Source organism: Scardinius erythrophthalmus (genome assembly GCF_964197995.2).
Source record: "Scardinius erythrophthalmus genome assembly, chromosome: 22".
Taxonomy (NCBI): domain Eukaryota; kingdom Metazoa; phylum Chordata; class Actinopteri; order Cypriniformes; family Leuciscidae; genus Scardinius; species Scardinius erythrophthalmus.
Genome location: NC_138242.1, coordinates 22,816,477 through 22,835,969, shown reverse-complemented (window position 1 = coordinate 22,835,969; position 19,493 = coordinate 22,816,477). Strand labels below are relative to the sequence as shown.

General features: G+C 38.1%; 1 protein-coding gene across 7 annotated transcripts in view; it reads left to right on the top strand.

Annotated features, from left to right (window-relative positions):
- Window positions 1–19,493, top strand: part of rps6ka3b (ribosomal protein S6 kinase, polypeptide 3b) — a 40,127-nt gene that overhangs the window by 12,748 nt on the left and 7,886 nt on the right. For 3 of the 7 annotated variants that reach the window (XM_081352025.1, XM_081352021.1, XM_081352020.1), the window contains 9 exons: window positions 13,512–13,628; window positions 14,509–14,590; window positions 15,876–15,956; window positions 16,039–16,118; window positions 16,248–16,354; window positions 17,297–17,334; window positions 17,890–18,032; window positions 18,249–18,319; window positions 19,218–19,306. In XM_081352025.1, the coding sequence (XP_081208151.1) occupies window positions 13,512–13,628; window positions 14,509–14,590; window positions 15,876–15,956; window positions 16,039–16,118; window positions 16,248–16,354; window positions 17,297–17,334; window positions 17,890–18,032; window positions 18,249–18,319; window positions 19,218–19,306 (808 nt within the window). Of the gene's footprint in view, window positions 1–1,937; window positions 2,100–8,515; window positions 8,766–11,157; window positions 11,221–13,511; window positions 13,629–14,508; window positions 14,591–15,875; window positions 15,957–16,038; window positions 16,119–16,247; window positions 16,355–17,296; window positions 17,335–17,889; window positions 18,033–18,248; window positions 18,320–19,217; window positions 19,307–19,493 lie in introns of those variants that run through there. The other 4 variants (XM_081352023.1, XM_081352024.1, XM_081352026.1 and 1 more) reach the window with 4 other exon arrangements.

The window sequence follows — 19,493 nt, the reverse complement described above, 5'->3', positions numbered from 1 at the left end:
TGATAAGACGGACACGTCTGAGAAGCAGCAGAAGAGAATCGCTGAGAAAATGCTGCTATTTTCTGCAGTGTGCAGTCTGTGCTGTGTCAGGATGAGTAAGTGCTGTCCATTGCGCTGGATGAAGGACACAAGTTCATTAGGCATGTCAAAGGCAAATAAGGCTATGAAATATACCGTTCAAAAGGTTTAGGTCTGTTAGTTTTTCTTCTATTCAGCAAATATGCATTAAATTGATCAAAAGAGACAATAAAGACATTTTTGCAAAATATTTCTATTTCAAATAAAATCTTTTGCACTTTCTATTCATCAAAGAATCCTGAAAACTTATCAGTTTCCACAGAAGCTGCACAACCCTTTGCAACAATGATAATAATAAGAAATGTTACTTGAGCAGCAAATCAGCATATTAGAAAAATTTCTGAAGGATCATGTGACACTGAAAATTCAGCTTTGCCATGACAGTAATACATTTATATATAAATGTATATGACATTATATATAACAAATATATGTATAAATCAAATAAATATTTCTTTAATCAGTTATTGTTATTATTTTTGTATTTATTGTATGTAATATATATATATATATACCACCATTGGCAGGTTTGGAAAAACTACAATTTTGGACTCTGTTCTTAGATTATTTCGTCTTTGGAGCACTAAACCTTTCAGTTAGGCACTCTGTGCTGTTTATCATTCTCTAACTCAGAGAAACAGTAGAGTTGATGTCACATTTCCCTCTGAGAAAAGGAGACGAGGATGATGTTTTTCCACATCTGAACTGAAGGCGTGTTGGGAGGCAGTTTTGGCGCGGTTCCACGCGTGAGAGGAGGATTTTACATCTGAGGTCAGGATCTGAAGGTGATGTAATGTCCTCGTCAGGGTGTCTAACTTCCTGAGAGCTTTCCAAGAACAGGGAGCAGACAGTAGTGTTCCTGCTCTGTCATTCAGCACGGGAAGTCGGGTGAAGCAGATGAAAAAATAATACACAACTTTGAACTTGATCCGACGCCACGTGACCTGGTTCAGCCCAGGATGATCTGACGTAGACTCAATCTCAGCTGGAACAGATCTGCTATTTAAGATCTTTCTTTCGATGTCTCGCTCATTTGAAATGCTCTTTGTCATTTTAACAACACATTTGTGTTTAAAAGAGCCCCACACATAATTGTTTTTGTCCCAGACATGAATTTTAGCAACGGCCATCCAAAGCATTATTTTACTGTGAAGGATGTGCACCAGACCCAGCGACGGGAAATGAGGCTCATATTTCACCCTAAAATCCAAATTCATATATTTATATGTAATGTATTACTATGCTGTTGCTTTTTTGGACACATTCATAACACTACTGTTTTAATATTATTAAAAGAAGTCTCTTATGCTCACCAAGGCTGAATTTATTTGATTAAAAACAGAAATATTAATATTATTACTATTTAAAATAACAGTTTTCTTTTGAATATATATATTAAAATGTAATTTATTCCTGTGATGGCAAAGCTTAATTTTCAGCATCATTACTCCAGTCTTCAGTGTCACATGATCCTTCAGAAATCATTCAACTTTCATTCAATGTCTCACACATTTTAACACTATCTTTTTGTTTTTGGGCACCACACATAATTTTGTCCCAAACATGATTTTTAGCGACTTTCCTAGCCATTATCTTGTGGAGGATGTGAGCCAGACCCAGCGACAGGAAACTGAGACTCTTTTTGCATATATAGAGTATACACACTCTTATACAGCCCCACTTGAGTGTATGAGCATGTATGTTCAAGGCTGATATATTATTGATGCTCTCTTTGGACACATGTGCCTCTTCCTGTGCAGGTGTTGCCTAGGAAACCAGGGCAGGACATGCTCTAATCTCAGTGCTGACCTGCAGCTCTAGGCCCTTCCTGGGCAGGCGTTTCCTTTTGCCTGTCTTTTGTATGCATGTATGATCCCACCACGGTCAGACCGCCTAAGAGACCACTCCTGCCACGCTGGACAAGGGTTCTGGTTTATCCGTCCACAGCGTGGAGGGACTGACATGCGGACAGGACCATGCTGAAAATGTTCCCCCTGCGGATTAGACCGAGAAACACGCGGGTAGGAGCCCTTCGGTATTGTCAGTTTGAAGTATTAGCGAGATTAAGGTAAAAGTTGTAGTATTTCTGCGAATATTGCAGCATGTGCAAATATTCAGCTCACATATGCTTTCTAAAGGTTAAGCAGGTCTGATATGAAGCGTTAGCTTATTTTTAAGGGAGAGACTTTTAAGGGAAGAGGGCTGAAAAGAGGAAACTGATGATGTACTAAGGATGTATTGTGTAGATGGAACAATGTAGTTTGAGTCTTTGTGGGGGATTCTTTGCTCATTGGTGCTCTGAGCAGGAAGAACCACATCAAGGGCTGATGCATTCATTTTTCAGAAGAATGCTTTTGGAGTCTATGGCAATAAATAGTTAGGAATCTCCCTCGGTTTCGCTCTGTTTAAGCATTGGCCACACTTTCTCGGATTCTATTTTGGATTTTGTGTTGCTGTGCATGTGTTCTTTTGTTACGTTTTTCTCTAATGAGCAAAGGCTTTGTGCCCTAGAGACTGAGAGTTCAGCATGGTCTGAACTTCGCAATTAGTGGACTTGGCTCCAGAAAAAGCCCCCAGAGAAGCAACATTAATAGGGACATTGTCAATGACTTTATTCAGACCAGCCCTAGTAAATAAAACCATCTATTTAAAATGCATTTATTTCATACTAAGTATACTTCAAATCCATTAACATATTTATCGACAAATCACTTAAGACTTGCTGATAAAATTATATGTAAACTTTGTTTGGAGTATTTCTTTATTGCATAATGCACATTTCTTAATATTGCGCCTAAAATGTGTTTTAATATCAATATTAATATAGATTTTGTATTAATTCTGTATAATATAAGTCATTAAATGAAGGATATTTAAAGTGTACCTAAAGTATACTTGCAATAGTTCCACTTTAGCACAATCAAATACACTTAAGTATATCTTTAGTTGGACCTCAGCACTACTTCCACACAATTAAAGTGCATTAAGTAAAGTAGTTGTATACCAGTTTAGTATACCAAAAGTACAATTGCAGGGTATTTTTATTAAGCACATACATATGTACATTTATTTGTAGTATACTTGGCACAGAAAAAGTATTTCAAATACATTTTAGTATACTTTTTTTTCACTAGGGAGGGCATGTGTGTTTATGTTTGAGACATGGTTTTGAGTGTTTGTATGTTGCACAGTGTGTATATGGCTTTAATGGAACCTGTCAAGAACACATCCAGCTTGTATTTCACCTTAAAGGAACACTCCGACTTTTTGGGACTTTAGCTTATTCACAGTATCCCCCAGAGTTAGATAAGTCCATACATACCTTTTTCATTTCTGTTATTTGACGCACCCACCGCTAGCCTAGCTTAGCACAAAGACTGGATGTAAATGGATAAGGTAGCATACTAATCCCAATAAGTGACAAAATAATGCAAACATTTTCCTATTTACATGTTGTGATCTGTATAGTCACAGCGTGTACAAATAACAAGGCTATATGAGACAGAGACCATTTTTAATCGTATAAATACTGGGAACTATATTCTCACTAGGCGTAGGAGCACAGCTACTTGGGCGGAGTGGCTACTTGGGCGGAGTGATTAGCGCAGCACACGAGACGCCCTGTTGATGGTTCCGTAAACAAAACAAACGTGACTAACTAGCTAGTAGCGAACGTGACTCGTGATCATGGCTGACTTTGAGGAATTGTCAGAGGAATTTTACTGGGTATCAAACCAAGATCCAGAACCATATAGTTTTGAGCCAGAATACACAGACGAGGAGTTACAAACTTTAGAAGCTGTAAGACAAGATACAGCGAACACCCATGATTGTAAACTATAAATTTACTATCTAGTAATTGCTGACTCAATTACTCCAACTCTGAGCGAACTCTCTGCTCCTCACCACAGGGCGTCTCGTGTGCTGCGCTAATCACTCCACCCAAGTAGCTGTGCTCCTACGCCTAGTGAGAATATAGTTCCCAGTATTTATACAATTAAAAATGGTCTCTGTCTCATATAGCCTTGTTATTTGTACACGCTGTGACTATACAGATCACAACATGTAAATAGGAAAATGTTTGCATTATTTTGTCACTTATTGGGATTAATATGCTACCTTATCCATTTACATCCAGTCTTTGTGCTAAGCTAGGCTAGCGGTGCGTCAAATAACACTTACAGAACGCACAGAAATGAAAAAGGTATGTATGGACTTATCTAACTCTGGGGGATACTGTGAATAAGCTAAAGTCCCAAAAGTCGGAGTGTTCCTTTAAAATCTAAAGAAAATTGAATTGAATTAATGTTTAATTTAAATGATACATTACATTTAATATGTATAGTCAAGTCAAGTCAAGTCAAGTGTATTTGTATAGCGCTTTTCACAATACAGATTGTATCAAAGCAGCTTCACAGTATTAAATTAAAATAATACAACAAGGTTTGTTTCTAATGGAATTTATTGATTGATAAAATTAAAATTAAATATCCCCAAAATATCCCCAACTGAGCAAGCCACAGGCAACAGTGGCAAGGAACCGAAAAACTCCATCAGGTGACCATAGCCATAGCCATAATACATTAAAACAGTTTATTTGATGTATTTAATATGATTATACATACAATTTAAAGTTATTTACTTTTAACATTACTTTAAATGTTGTATCAAATAAAAATGTATTAGTATACACTACTGTTCAAAAGATTGGGGAAAAAAAAAGTAATATTGTGAAATATTATTACAATTTAAAATATCTGTTTTCTTTTTGAATATATATTAAAATGATTTATTCCTGTGATGGCAAAGCTGAATTTTTAGCAGCCATTACTCGAGTCTTCAGTGTCACATGATCCTTCAGAAATCAGATGCGTTTTTGACATGTTTCGTTCAATGTTGACTGTCTGTTTGGTGTTATGTGTTGTGCGTCTGTTCTTTCTGACATCTGTCAAAATCAGATGAATCAGATTGACATTTTGAATTCTCTCTCGTCTAGGAGGACAGAGTCTTCATTTCTTTTTTTCTTTCTTTCTTTTTGTCCTTTTTTATCTCTTTTATGTTTTCTCCGTGCATTTCGAGTTCACAGGGAGCACAGAAATTGTCAGGAAGTTGAGATTGAGTTGGACACAAAGCACAAAGGAAACATTTAAAATAATATTACTCAGTTTGAACACAGTCGGTGTTCCACCCAGAGGATCCTGGAAACCAGATAATCCGTTTTTTTTTATTTTTGACTTGTCATGACTCTATTCAAACCGCTGACCTTTAAAAAACGCAGAAACCCAGAATACATGCTTTGATTTTTGTGGGTCCTTAGCCTAGTTATCTTCAGACATCTTTTTGAATTAGTCAGCTCGTAAGTGTTTCTGTCAGTTGAAATATTACAGAATGTTCAGTGCTGTGGGCCAGAGCTTTGAGTTGGACCATGTCGAGGACACTAGCTCACTTATAATTGATTAGCTCTATTGATCTTCCTGTCCCCCTCTCGGAAATGTATGAATAAATTATGGCTCCATCTCCATTCCATTTGCTTCATGTAGAAATCTTTTTTTGTCTCTTAAAAAATGCACACACTTCATTTTTCTTAAGAATATAGATTGATATTGGATATGTTATTGAAGGAATTTGTTGATGCACTAGAAGAAAAAACTTCTTCAGAATTATGTTATTAAATATTAATATATATCAATGCATATTGTGTTTAATCTTTATTTACTTTACTTTTTATTTTACAGCCTTTTGCCATTTATATTAAAAATAGTGGAAAAATTATAAATTAAAGGTGGTATCAGTGATTTCAGGCCCAAAAATATTTTTACACATTCATCTAATCTTTCCTAACGATCCGCTAGCTGCCCGCCCCATAAGCATGCCGTCAAAAAACCGCGTCTCTGTAGGCAGCCTAGGCTCTGAGATCTGCACACAAAAACAAATGGTTTAGCCAAACACTCAAAACCAAAACAAATAGTGTTCCAACCAATCGCCGACAGGGGGAGGGTGTTGTGAGGTTTTGTGCTCGTGCACGGCTGCACGCGAAGTCAGAGCTGAAGAAAAAGCTGGCTCAAAACCTCACAACACCCTCCCCCTGTCGGTGATTGGTTGGAACACTATTTGTTTTGGTTTTGAGTGTTTGGCTAAACCATTTGTTTTTGTGTGCAGATCTCAGAGCCTAGGCTGCCTACAGAGACGCGTTTTTTTGACCGCATGCTTATGGGGCGGGCAGCAAGCAGATCGTTAGGAAAGATTAGATGAATGTGATAAAAATATTTTTGGGCCTGAAATCACTGATACCACCTTTAATGAAGGCAAAAGGAATCAGGAAATGTTGCAAGTTTTATTCAAACTTCTGTCACCCACATGAGCTTCACAGCTCAATATGTCAGCATAAAGCATATGTTTTTTATTTAACATTAACATTAGGCTGTCATGTTTTGATTTATTTAGGTCCTTATGCTTTATATCTTATATATTAGTCTACTATGAGTTCCCATGGTGCACCTGTCTCTGACGTCTTTTGAGTTATAAGATGTTTTATCTCATGTTCTAGAATGGAGCGTCAAACTCTCACTTGTCATTCACTACGTCTGACCTTGAGATTCATCAGTATAATGAGAGAAACTGGATCCTCAAAGATTTCACAGCTGCTCTCTGAGGTCAGAAACCTCCTCCCGTTGAGTTGCATAACCCATTGTGCTCACACTCACGCAAAACCCAAACCCAGAGCACAGTTCTAATCGGAGTTTGCCACGGTCTGCTTCTGTTTGTTGGCACCTGACTTATCGTAATAGGAAACTCTTCTCGTACTATGATAATGTACTCTTTTCAGAGCTGTTGGATGAGCTTGTGTCATCTGAGTGGAAAATGGGGAGTGTGGCGTCCTGTTTATGGAGCATAGAGTTTGCCTTTCTGACTTCAAGGTCCTCAAAGCCAGACCAGCAGAGCTGTTAATTGTGTTGCGCAAGCGGCTTTAGTGAAACTGACTCCCAGAATTCCATACGTGCAGCTGACAGGATCTACGAGCATGGAGAGGTGGAAAATAGAGTTTGAGTGGATTGTATGTTCCTCTTTGGAGATCTCCATAAGCTGGTATTGTCCCTCTGTAATGTCCTCTTTGGTTACCAATGGTGTAAAGGAAATTTACTTTTTGCATCAGTCATGGTGATTATTCAGACAATATTTAGTCAATTTTCTGTTGGTTCCAAAATGTACCAAACTTGCCAACGGATAATAATCATTACAGTGTAACTCCACAAATTCATAAACCCTTTTTACTGGAAAAAGATGGCCTGATGTAAAACCATTACTTGTCATTTTCACCTAAATATATACACTGCCCGGCCAAAAAAAAAAAGTTGTTGTTTGGATTTAAATAGGCAAATACTTAAGAGTCTATGATTGGATCATTATTGCAGTGATTATTATGGTTCTAGCATGTTATATGTTTTGGCAACAGTTCTTCTAACCCTACTTGATGGAGTGTATAGCTTTTCATTTCTTAAACAACCATGTAGGAAGACATATCATGGCCATATTCCATGATGACAGTGTCAAGATTTATCAGGCTCAAATTGTGAAAGAATGGTTGGGAGGGAGCATGAAGAATCATTTTCACACATGAATCACACTAGATCTTGACCAAAAGTTGAAATAACATTACAACATTTATTTCCATCAAGATGTGCGTCAGTTTTTGGTCAAGATCTTGTATTGACGGTGCAAAAGTTCAGCACTCTGTAAAGTCTACTCCAGCACATCCCAAAGACTTTGAATGATTTTAAGGTCTGGACTCTGAGGTGCCAATTCATGTGTGAAAATGATTCTTCATGCTCCCTCCCAACCATTCTTTTACATTCTTTCTTTAACATGCTAAAACATAATAATTACTGCAATAATGATCCAATCATAGACTCTTAAGCATTTGCCTATTTAAATCCAAGCAGCGACTTTTATTTTTTTTTTTTGGCCGGGCAGATATGAACGTTTATATATCCGTTTTATATTGCTATGGTTTGTGTGCATATATCAAACACCGCAGTGATTATTACATATTATACTTAGTATTATTAAAACGGCCATAAACCACAATAGTCTATAGATATCAACATTGATTACTTTTGTAACCAGCTGTGGGTTTTTTTAGGTGTTTGTGGAGCTAATTGAAAGTTCACTGTGTGTTCTGCACACCTATGGTCTCTGTTTGAAGGGGACAGTTCTTGTATTGCACCACTGGACTTTACAACAGGTGTTGCTAATCTCAGCTGAAGCCCAACATCCTGAAACAAGGCAGAGCGTGTGTGTGTATGTGTCTCTGTGTGAATGGTCGGCTGAGAAAGTGTGTGGGGATCTCCTGGACTATGTACCGGAGGGATTGGTGAGTTCGCAGAGGGGAATCTCCCAATTTGGCTTTAACACTCCCTCCTTCAGGACTGGGCTTTCCCCCCTGTGAGTCAGTGATTATCATCCAGGCTCTCACTCCTTACAACTTCTTGCATATCTTGGCACACATACTCACTCACTTGGACCGGGTTCCTCCAGACCAGAGGCAGAAGCAGGGCACTAGCGGTATGGCGGCCACTAAGCCCTGGACACTTGTTTTTGGTGAGGCAGGGATCCGCATGCTTCAATGCAGGCTGAAGGCTCTACGGAGGTTGTTTCAGAGACAGCCTGAAAGATTCCCCAGCAGAACAGTGAGTACTACTACTGTGCTGTGGACAGTGATCGGGTTTCTGTTTTGCCCCAGAGCTGACGTGTACCTCCGGAAGGCATGTATCAGACACTCAAAACAAACTTTATGATGATGTATTTAATTATATAGTATTATTTTTTTATTTAAATGTTTTGATCTGAGTTTGAGGGTGTTTTTCCTCTTAGATACAATTTGTTGGCATTTTGTAAAATTAAAAAATTCTAAATATATATTTTTTAAAAAACAAGGAACTCCTGCACACTATCAATACTTGCAAATGAGTATAAAAATTTTATTAGCAACCTTTTCATTGCCAAAATATATATTTAAAATTTAAAAAAATATTAAATATAAATGAATGAATCTTATTTTTATATATATATCTTTATACATACAAAATTCACCAGCCACTCTGTATGTTTTTATTTCTTTTCAAAACATAATAAAAAGTGCGTACATTTGACCTTTAGGGGTACAACAGCTAAACCTTGCCTCCGCCGAAGTCCATTAATACCTGACAATGGACACCTCGAAGGGCATTAACCCGCTTATACCATGGTCACTTACGAAAGAAAGAAATATTTAATCAATTAATAATACTTTAATGTGTTTTAGAGTAAAAATCGTGAGGGTTTTTATTTATTAAGTCGAGCGCACTATTTAATATCTCCCGTATACAGGCGTTGCCAAGCAACGTGGCCACAGCGACCCGACCGCAGCAGTTGATCAGTGAGTTTGAGCCAGCGCAATCATTTAGAACTGTCATCAGGCAAATTGACGGGACGCCTTTCCTAGGTGTACATTATCACTTTTTAATGGACACCCTGCAGCCAATCAGAATCGAGTATTCACCCAGACCATGGTATAACAAGAAATAACAGACCACATTCTACTTTGGAATTCAGCCACGCCATGTAATAAAAGGTGAAGAACCACCATCATGCCTTCCATGTCAAACTGCAATGACTATTAAACATATTTTACTGGACTACCGTGTTTTTAATGTAAATAGACAACGGTTCTATTCAGAGATGTGTTTAACTGATGTATTAAAAAAAGTATCACCTAAATGTATTTTAGGATTTCTATCTTGTATTAACCTGAAATTTCTTGTATCGTTTTTTGTTAATTGTATGAATTATGTTGTTTATTCTGTTTTCGCCATGAAAATAGCCTTGTTGCTGACGTGGCGTAAAGAAATAAGTAAATAAATCTGTATGAAGAAACCAATTGAGAAACCAATATTTGGTATGTTGTGTGCGGCGTCTTAAAAACAGTCTGTAATGTTTTGTCTTCTCTTTTATTTGATGAAAACAAAACTTGACCAAAATCACTCTTTTATTTTTTAACTACATTTTAGTCTCTTTAGTCTTTTTTCGCCAATGATATTTGATGTTGATATAATCACAGTTATCGTTTAATGGCGTTGGTGTCGCCTTGTCATCGTCTCATCTTGGTCATGGAAAAAAAAAGGTTGTCAACGAACATTTTTCGTCCTAGATTTCGTTAAACGGAATTAACACTAATGAACATCCTGTATTGTCACCATCTGTACTCTGAATCACAGTCTTTAAATTACCACCACAAGCACACAACACTTCCACCACAATCCACACACATACACACTGGACAACAGTTCTGGAAACAAACGCACTTTAAAGCATGCTGGAGTCAAGCCTCATGCCTTTAACACTTTTTCATATACCTTTGATCTTTGTAGTACACATGGCTCTGATTTTAAATGCCTCCTTTTGTATTTCTATTAACTTTCATTTGGACTCTAAAGCGTTAGCGACTCATTCTCATTCTCATTCTGAAGTATCAGTTTCCATTCTTGGCGACATTGAGATGAGGTGTGAATTCTGCTCAGCGAGAGCCGAGGAGAGAGGCGGGGAGGTGCTGCTGGTTGGATCAGTATGTGCTTAACATGGTGCAGGTGATCCTGCCTCCCTCCATTTGCTTTTCCTTTCCTCCATCGATTGGTTCGATGATTTTCTCTGTCATATATCAGGAAACGGAGCTTGCATTGATGCTTTGTAGACTTCTGGATGCTTCCAAGGAAGATTACAAGTTCCTTCCCACCCTTTCCCATGCTTTTCAGCAAGAACTTGCAAAGGCATCTGAAGTGGAGTGCAACTGGTTTAATTCTTTATCTGACTATCTAAACAGACCTTGTTTCAGGGGAACACATGGTTTAAATGCTAGAGACAAACTCTCCAGACTGGACTAGACTAAGACGGCTACACCATTATACCACAGACTTGCCCACGGGGCTTCAGGAAGTAACAGAAAGGTTAGGAACGCTGTCAGGGCTGGACGGAGATCCGGCACCTCATGGCAGGATGCTGGCTGCTCTGAGGGATCCCAGGCTAACACGATGCCGGAGTGATTTGGGCTGGAACAGGATGGAGGATTCACTGGCCTCGCTTCCACATCGCTCTCCGTGGGACTCTGAGGTATTTATGGTTCCATGCGCTTTAGTGATAACACTGGAGATGGGAGGAAGAGGGAATTTGGGGATCTTCGTGGAAGTAGACTTTACATAACTCTTGTGAGCTTCACACAAGGGATTGTAGGAAATCTTAGGGTGTGTTTGGAATGGAATACAAACATGCTGCATACTACTCAGCCTTTTTTCCAAAATCGCATTGAGAAGAGAATGCAGTAGTGTGCAACAGTAAATGTTAATTTTGAACACATTCTGTGTGAAAATGTCCTGACTTTTGGAAGTTCAATCAAATTACTCATTATGTAGATAGCCTCGCTTCACCTCCATTCATAAATCTCCTCCTGTGGCCTCATGGGATAGTAAAGTGTCCATCGAATGCGCATTTCAGAATCTCGGCGGAAGTAGTAGGTAATCTGGGGACTTCTCGCCTGGAATACTATGTATTCTGACATACTACTCTTTTGATGTACTGTTTTTCGCATACTATATAGTTGGGAAGTATTCGATTTCGGACGCAGCTTTACTGGTTTTATCTAACAGTATAAATGTGTCTTAGCTTTTACATTTTAGTTTTAGGGCGCTTTCACACTAGCACTTTTGGTGCGCACCCGGTTTCGAATGACGTCAGAGTTCGGTTTGTTTGGATGATGTGAACGCTGCCTTCCGAACTCGGGTGTGCACCCACGAACCGTACTCGAGTCCGCTTAAAAAGGGTGTTCTGGGGTACGGTTCATGTGAACTCCAGTACGGTTCGCTGCTGATATGAATGCAATCGTACCAAATCGCGGAAGTGAACCGCTATTGATGACGTATAATGTGGTCGACAGGACAGTCGCCAGTCGCACACACGTCACTTTCATGATGAGCGGAAAAGGTTTACTTTGGTCTTGACATTTTCATTCATAGCGGTTACCAAGCAACACGATTATGCGCCAGCTGCAGCTTGATGACGCAAGCGTACCGCAGTTCGGATACAAATAATATAATGTGAACACAGTCCTTCGGGGGCAGGGGGAGGGGGGAGCAATCGAACTCGGATTCGGAACAGGCAGTCGAACCAAGTGTGAAAGCGCCCTTAAAGTTTTAGTAATACGTACTTCATTTATTCAACTAACTTATTTCAGTTAGTTGACAAAGCAACGTTTCTAATTCTTTGTTGTTTAAGGTAAGTTCAGGTTTTTCCATCTAATATTTATTTTATACATTTTTTTTTATTTTTTTAGCTATGTTTTATATACCAAAAAAACGTTTTTAGTCATTTTAGTTAACAGTAACAACACTGGTTCTAAGCTACCAGATTAAAAAAAATGTAATATCTAGTGACCAGAATATATTGATAGAGACTTGTGGGTGGGCTCTAGCAACCACCTAGCATACCTTAGCAACAACATAGCCCCACCCACAGCATCCTGATGGCGAGTTTTGCACAGTCAAGAACCCAAAATATAGCTGTGATGTGTTTAAAATTTTTGTTGAACGTTGTCTAAGCTACTACTGTATCTGAATGCATCATAGTGAAGGTTTTGTTATGGTTTGGGTCTCAGTATATCGAGTGATTGAGGACCGTCTGTGCCCATAAACTTTCATCACTTTCATGAAAGACACTGTGCTGGTACGCCAACGTAGGATGACATCATCTCACCATGTGGAGATTGAAGGCAGATGGATTTAGAGGGGGAGACAAAGAGAAATGGATGGAAAGAGAGAGAGAGAGAGAGAGAGAGTGGGAGGAAGAGAGTGAGGAAAGAAGAGCTTGAACGTTGTGTCTTTAGTCACCCTTCTCCACGCCCACCGGTACTGTGATGAAGCAGGAGGATTGGGGGCGGTGTCATGGCAACCGTGTGGGAAGCTGTCCGTCACACAAGCTTTCAACTGAGTTTGGTCTTGCTCTCTCTGAGCATCAGAAGCCCAGCAGCAGGCGCACGCTGCAGGGGGATTGACGGGGCTCAACCCCCTCCTCCCTCGAGTATGGAGCAGGGTGCCGAGCCCCAGGTCGGGCTCGGGAACACGTGGGACACCATGGGGCACTGCTGTGATGTGCGTGGCGTGGGTGAGAGTGATGCGTTTGCGACCGCTTCGCAAACATTCCCGCTTATACCATCCGTGTATTAACTTCATGCTGCATGTCCAGGTTTATTATTGGATTCGAGTGAATCTGTCTGGCTGGTGACCAACTTTTCTCCGGCTTACTCGTCTGAATTTTTATTTGTACTGTCTATGGCACTTTGGCATTGTTAAAGTTTTCATGTTTGTCGCTGACGTGATTCTCTCTGTGTCTTATTGTCATCTTTTCTCCAGGAAGAAGTGTCTGTTAAAGAGATCAGCATCACACATCTTGTCAAGGAGGGCTCGGAGAAGGCCGACCCGCAGCAGTTTGAGCTCCGTAAGGTGCTTGGACAGGGCTCTTTTGGAAAGGTACGTCATGTCATATTGGGCTGTGAAGTATGATTTTATTTACATTATATAGGCTGGTAGAAATATATAAACAGGTGGAGCTTCTGTTATACCATTTATACCAAGGGTAAAATAAAATAAAATAAAAAAAATATCAATTTTAGATGAAAAAACGTTAACTTGTTTCAGTTAGTTGCCAAGGCAACATTTCTAATTTCCATTTAAGTACTAAAATTTAAATAGAAATATATAAAAAGCTATATAGAAATATAAAAAATGAATTTAAAAAGTACATAACAAAATTATTAAAACTTAACTTAAAAATAATACAACTAAGAATATAAAAATAAATTCAGTATTGTATGTAAATATTAAAAAACTGTTAGCCCTTTGTTACATGTTGGAGAAAGTTGAGTGTTATATTTTAAGCATGGTCTAAATTAATACATGTTAACCCACACTTTAAAATTTTCACAAAAACATGAATGAATAATTTTACCTTTTGGTATGCATCCATCACGTTCCAAAAAAGAGCACCAAATTTTTTCAAATGAGATGCAATCTGTTTAATTTTAAAGTAAATAAGTCATTAGATTAAGTGGTAAATAAAACATTTTGGGAAAGTGACTATTTTGTGTACATATTGTTTATGTGATTTAAAATTACTCATACAGTGATACAAGATTTTGGTCATACCACCCACCTATACGAGTATATTTTTAGTATTTGGTGTGTGTGTGTGTGTATTGTGCTTTGAGAAATAATCAGCACAGATAAAAGCCTAGTGGAAAAGTGGAACTAGTCACGGTCACCTTGGTTGCAGTGTCACAGTACAGCACAGAACTAATTGTGTTTTTTACTGTTGTTTTAATGAAGACTTGATTTTGGTTTTGTGTTGCAGGTGTTTTTGGTGAAGAAGACAACAGGCCCAGATGCAGGACAGCTATACGCAATGAAAGTGCTGAAAAAAGCCACACTAAAAGGTATTAAGTCGACCAATGCGGTTTTTCAGTGGCCAATGCTGACATAATGTTGCTATCTCGCTGACATACCTGATGATTTTGAAGTTAATTTTGTAAAATACAGAAAGCACAAGGTTATGTTGTAATGCTAAATATAACGGTAGAATTGTGTGTATTTACTATCCGTCGGGACCCGATGTGAGATCCACCAATCGGAGAGATTCTCGATTCTCAATAGTTTTTTTTATTATTATTATTGGATAAAATGAATGGAGACTATCTTGCGTTTTTCCGTAGGTGCTCTGCCATTTGCGTGGGTGATCGGGGGCCTATGCTGTAGTGGCCAAAAGTGATGTGCGGCCTAGGAAAATTCACTCCTTATTCAAATATTATAAAAAATGTGTAAAGAATTTTGCAAGCATATTGCATAGTTGTGCTAGGAGTCGATTGTTTATTTGTGATAATGCAATGAAACACGCAAAAACAAGAGAGAACCAATGAAATATTAACTGATTGTGTTGTAATTTTTCTGCATTTTTTTTTGCATAGTAAAATGTAAATTTGTAGGGTCTCCAGACATCTATGGTTTCATCCATTAACATTGGTACATTTGATATTGACACAAAGAGCAAATTCTGTTACACTTCAACTTCTCTAAGTTATATTATTGAACATATCCAATGCTCTGAATAGTCACATATCGATGGGTCATATATCATCTATGAATAGTATGAAGCATGAGCTGGCAAATTTCACTCTTTGAAACAAAGGCAATAAAACAAGAAGGAAGGCTTTTAGTTTCAGTTGGCTATAATCCTGTTCCGTAAGTATGAATTAATTGTTTTTGCCCTCGACAGGAAGTCTTGCAGGTGTGAAAGCAAGATATTAAAGGCAGTTCAAAAATCTCATTAACTTTTTAAGTATCTAACAAAACTTCCTAAGTATTTACTCTTTTCACAATAACCTGTTTAAGTTCTGTTTATCCCAGCATGTTGGTTGGTTAATTCCCAGTTGTAGCTGTTTAAGAATGTAAATCGGTGTTCATGCAAAGGTTCAACTACAAAAAACAGCCACTCCAGATGATAAACACATCTACATCCACATGAGTAAAATGCTCTCCTCCCCTTACAGCTCTCACTGCATTTTTCTCCCTCCTTTATTTAATTAGTCATCCGGTGCCATCTGCGTAATTCTGCTGTGCCAGATTTCTGGGCGGGGAGGGGGGACATTGTTAGAGGAGAGAGAAATGTAGTTAGTGAACTCAATAGAAGTAAACAAAAGTGTTGTTATTTATGTGTGTTTTCAGTACGAGATCGCGTCAGGACTAAGATGGAGCGGGACATCCTGGTGGAGGTTAATCATCCCTTTATTGTTAAGCTACACTATGGTAAGTGCAGGTCATCAGCCAATCAATGGTAACCATGAACCCATTCCCTCTTTCTCACACTCTTCTTGTGTTCTTCATGCAGCATTCCAGACCGAAGGAAAGCTCTATCTGATTCTGGACTTTTTAAGAGGAGGCGATCTCTTTACTCGACTGTCAAAAGAGGTAAATAGTGAATGGTTACCCCTAAGCATAGTCTCATATGTAGCCAAGTCCATTTTCGCCACGACTGCACACTTAGATAGGAAGAGACTGTCTGATAGACACTTAAAGCATCTGTTCTCTTTTCCTCAGGTGATGTTCACAGAGGAGGATGTGAAGTTTTATCTGGCTGAACTGGCTTTGGCTCTGGATCATCTGCATGGTCTAGGCATCATCTACAGAGATCTGAAACCAGAGAAGTACTGAATGTTCTAAAATAAACACAGAATAATTCACCCAAATGGATAAAAAATGTTATTATTTATTATTTCATTCTAAAGTTTTTAAAACACAGAAACTAGACTTCTTAAAAGTGCAAAAAATGGAAAAATAAGTCTTTATTTAATCATTGTTTAGACTTTGTCTTTTATACTTTTAGACTTTTTTGTCTGAGGGAGAGAATTCTTGTGGGGGAAAAATATGTTTTTAAAAGGATTCTTTAAATTGATCCAATGTGACAGTAAAGACATTAATAATGTTACAAAATATTCCTATTTCAGATAAATGCTGTCCTTTTGAACTTTCTATTCATCAAAGAATCCTGGAAAAAAATGTATCAGGGTTTCCACTAAAGTATTAAGCAGCACAACGGTTTGCAAGATTGATAGTAATGAGAAATGTTTTTTTGAGCATCAAATCAGCATTTGAAGGATCGTGTGACACTGAATACAGGAGCACAAGCTGATAAACATTCAGGTTTACATTTTGAAATATATTAAAATAGAAAACAGTTATTTATAATTGTAATAATATTTCACAATGACTATTTTTACAGAATTTTTTTCCAATAAATGCAGCCTTGGTGAGCTTAAGAGACTTTTTTGGGAGGGGAAACATTTGAACAGTAGTGTATATATTTGTCCTTTTATTTTTCATTATTTGTCAGTCAAAACACCTTCACTTGGTCTCCTTTTTTTAATCCTACCTCATTGCTGTCTTTGAGGTCGTCCATAAATCACTTTTATGTCTGGAGAGAACAAGGCTATAAAAATAATGGTTGTAGTCTTGTAGCCGCGACACATAGAGATATGTCCTTATGGCGCAGGGTGAGAATGGCGATAGAAAGTAAGGGGACCCTTTGTATGAGTGTGTTCATGCTCTGTTAAATGGCTTTTTAACGCTGTGATTCTGTGTAATTTCAGCATTCTCTTGGATGAGGAAGGCCACATAAAGCTGACAGGTAGGTAATTTCAGATTGCTGGAATGGCTGCATCAGCATGGTGCCACCTTGAGCATTTAGGGCTTTGTGTTGATACCGTTAAACTGCAGCCTCATGGGAGGACAGACATACGCATTAACCTTCACTCTGTAGAGGTTTATGACCATCTAAACCACACTAAATGAGAAAGTGAGCTGCACAGAACGAAATTTGATTTTGAGGAATGATTGTTGGAAACTGAGATTGGGCCCAGTGCTATTTTAGTATGATTTATATATTAAAAAATAGCATTTATAAATATTTATATTAAGCGGTTATATATATATATATTCAGTTAGTTTGTGCTTTTTAAAATTTGTCTTAAAAAATTTATTTAGCTTTAAGTTTTAGCCATTTTAATACTCAAACTTCTTTTATTTAAGGTATTTGTACATTGTAACAAGTAACGTTTCCATTTTTTAATTTTTCATATAATATTTATATTTTATTTCAGCTTTATTACAATTTTAATAGTTTTAGTTAACAATAACATCACTGATGTTCCTGTACTGAAAGTGTGTTTGTGTGTGTCTTCAGATTTCGGACTCAGTAAGGAGTCGATCGATCATGAAAATAAAGCATATTCTTTCTGCGGGACGGTAGAGTACATGGCTCCCGAGGTGGTGAACCGAAGAGGACACACTTATAGTGCTGACTGGTGGTCTTACGGTGTACTCATGGTGAGGGAGTGTCACTTCCTGTTTTTATTTTTGTCTATTGTGCATTTTATATACTGTATATACCCATTAAAGCTGATCTCAGTCATTTGTTTCCTCATTAAAAGTTTTTTTTTATAAATGCATTTAAGTTCTTCTTAACACTTCTTAAACTGGGCCGGAACAATCTGGAATAGTGTTCCAGCACCATCAGTAACTTGTTTTGCTCTCCATCCTCAGTTTGAAATGCTGACTGGAACGTTGCCTTTCCAAGGCAAGGACCGCAAGGAAACCATGACTATGATTCTAAAGTGAGTGTGTGACGGCCTCATCCTTCCGCCTTCTCGGTGGAACACTATAATCTAAACACAGTCATCCAGTCTGAGTGGGAAAGCTAGCGGAATTGGTCTGAATAACATCTGGATGCTAAGTGCTGAAGTGATGAGGATAAGCCCTTGGTTTAGCTGACAGTGCTGTTTAGCCTAAAGACTAACCACTTAACCATCAGTAAACATGGAACCGCACATAACACACGCTGAGGGGTGAATAACGCTCAGGCGTGCCACATTAGCACTGCTGTGCGCTGGATGATTATAATCAAAGTTTGATGGCTTTGATAAACTAGTAATGTGGTTTTAGTGGAATGACTGCAGACCTTCAGAGTGAAGGCGAGATGAGGGTTTGTCAATTACAGTGTTCATTTGAGGCTTCTGCTGAGGACTGATAAGAACAGACAATTGCCACTGATATGAATACACAAAGTGTCAGCTGTGGAAGTGACATCAGTGCATACGACAGTGTCTGCCTTTGTCTTTGTTCTCCTTTTTGTAAGTTGACCTCTAGGCTTGTGTAGACAGATATTTTACCATAATTTGACGATATCAACACAAGGTTTAATACACCTTGCAGCACATTGTGGTCAGAAAAATTGCCCACTTAGAACTGGCCAACATGTAAATTAAATGAACTGCATGACTTGCATGACTAGTAAAATTCAAAGTAAAAGCTATATAGAAGAACACTTTAGTTTTTTTGACAGAACATTAAAATGAGAGTATGTCTGATTGGTCAACGACCAGCACTTACCATTAAGGGATGAACAACGTCCATCAGGATGACCTTTCTTTATGCATCAAATTGTATGTGAACTTTCCATGCATGTGCTGACTCTCTGACCTCTATCTTGACTTTTGACCTCTCCTTTTGTAGGGCGAAGCTGGGAATGCCTCAGTTTCTGAGCTCAGAAGCTCAGAGTCTCCTCAGGAGTCTTTTCAAACGAAACCCTTCCAATAGATTAGGTAAGAACACTCGTTTACACTACGGTGCAAAAGTTTTTTTTTTTTTGTGAAGAAATTACTACTATTGTTCAGCAATAATGCATTAACTTCATCAAATGTGAGAGCAAAATTTCCTCTATTTCAAATAAGTGCTGTTCTTTTGGACTTTATTAATCATAGAATCATGAAAAAATGTATCACGGTTTCC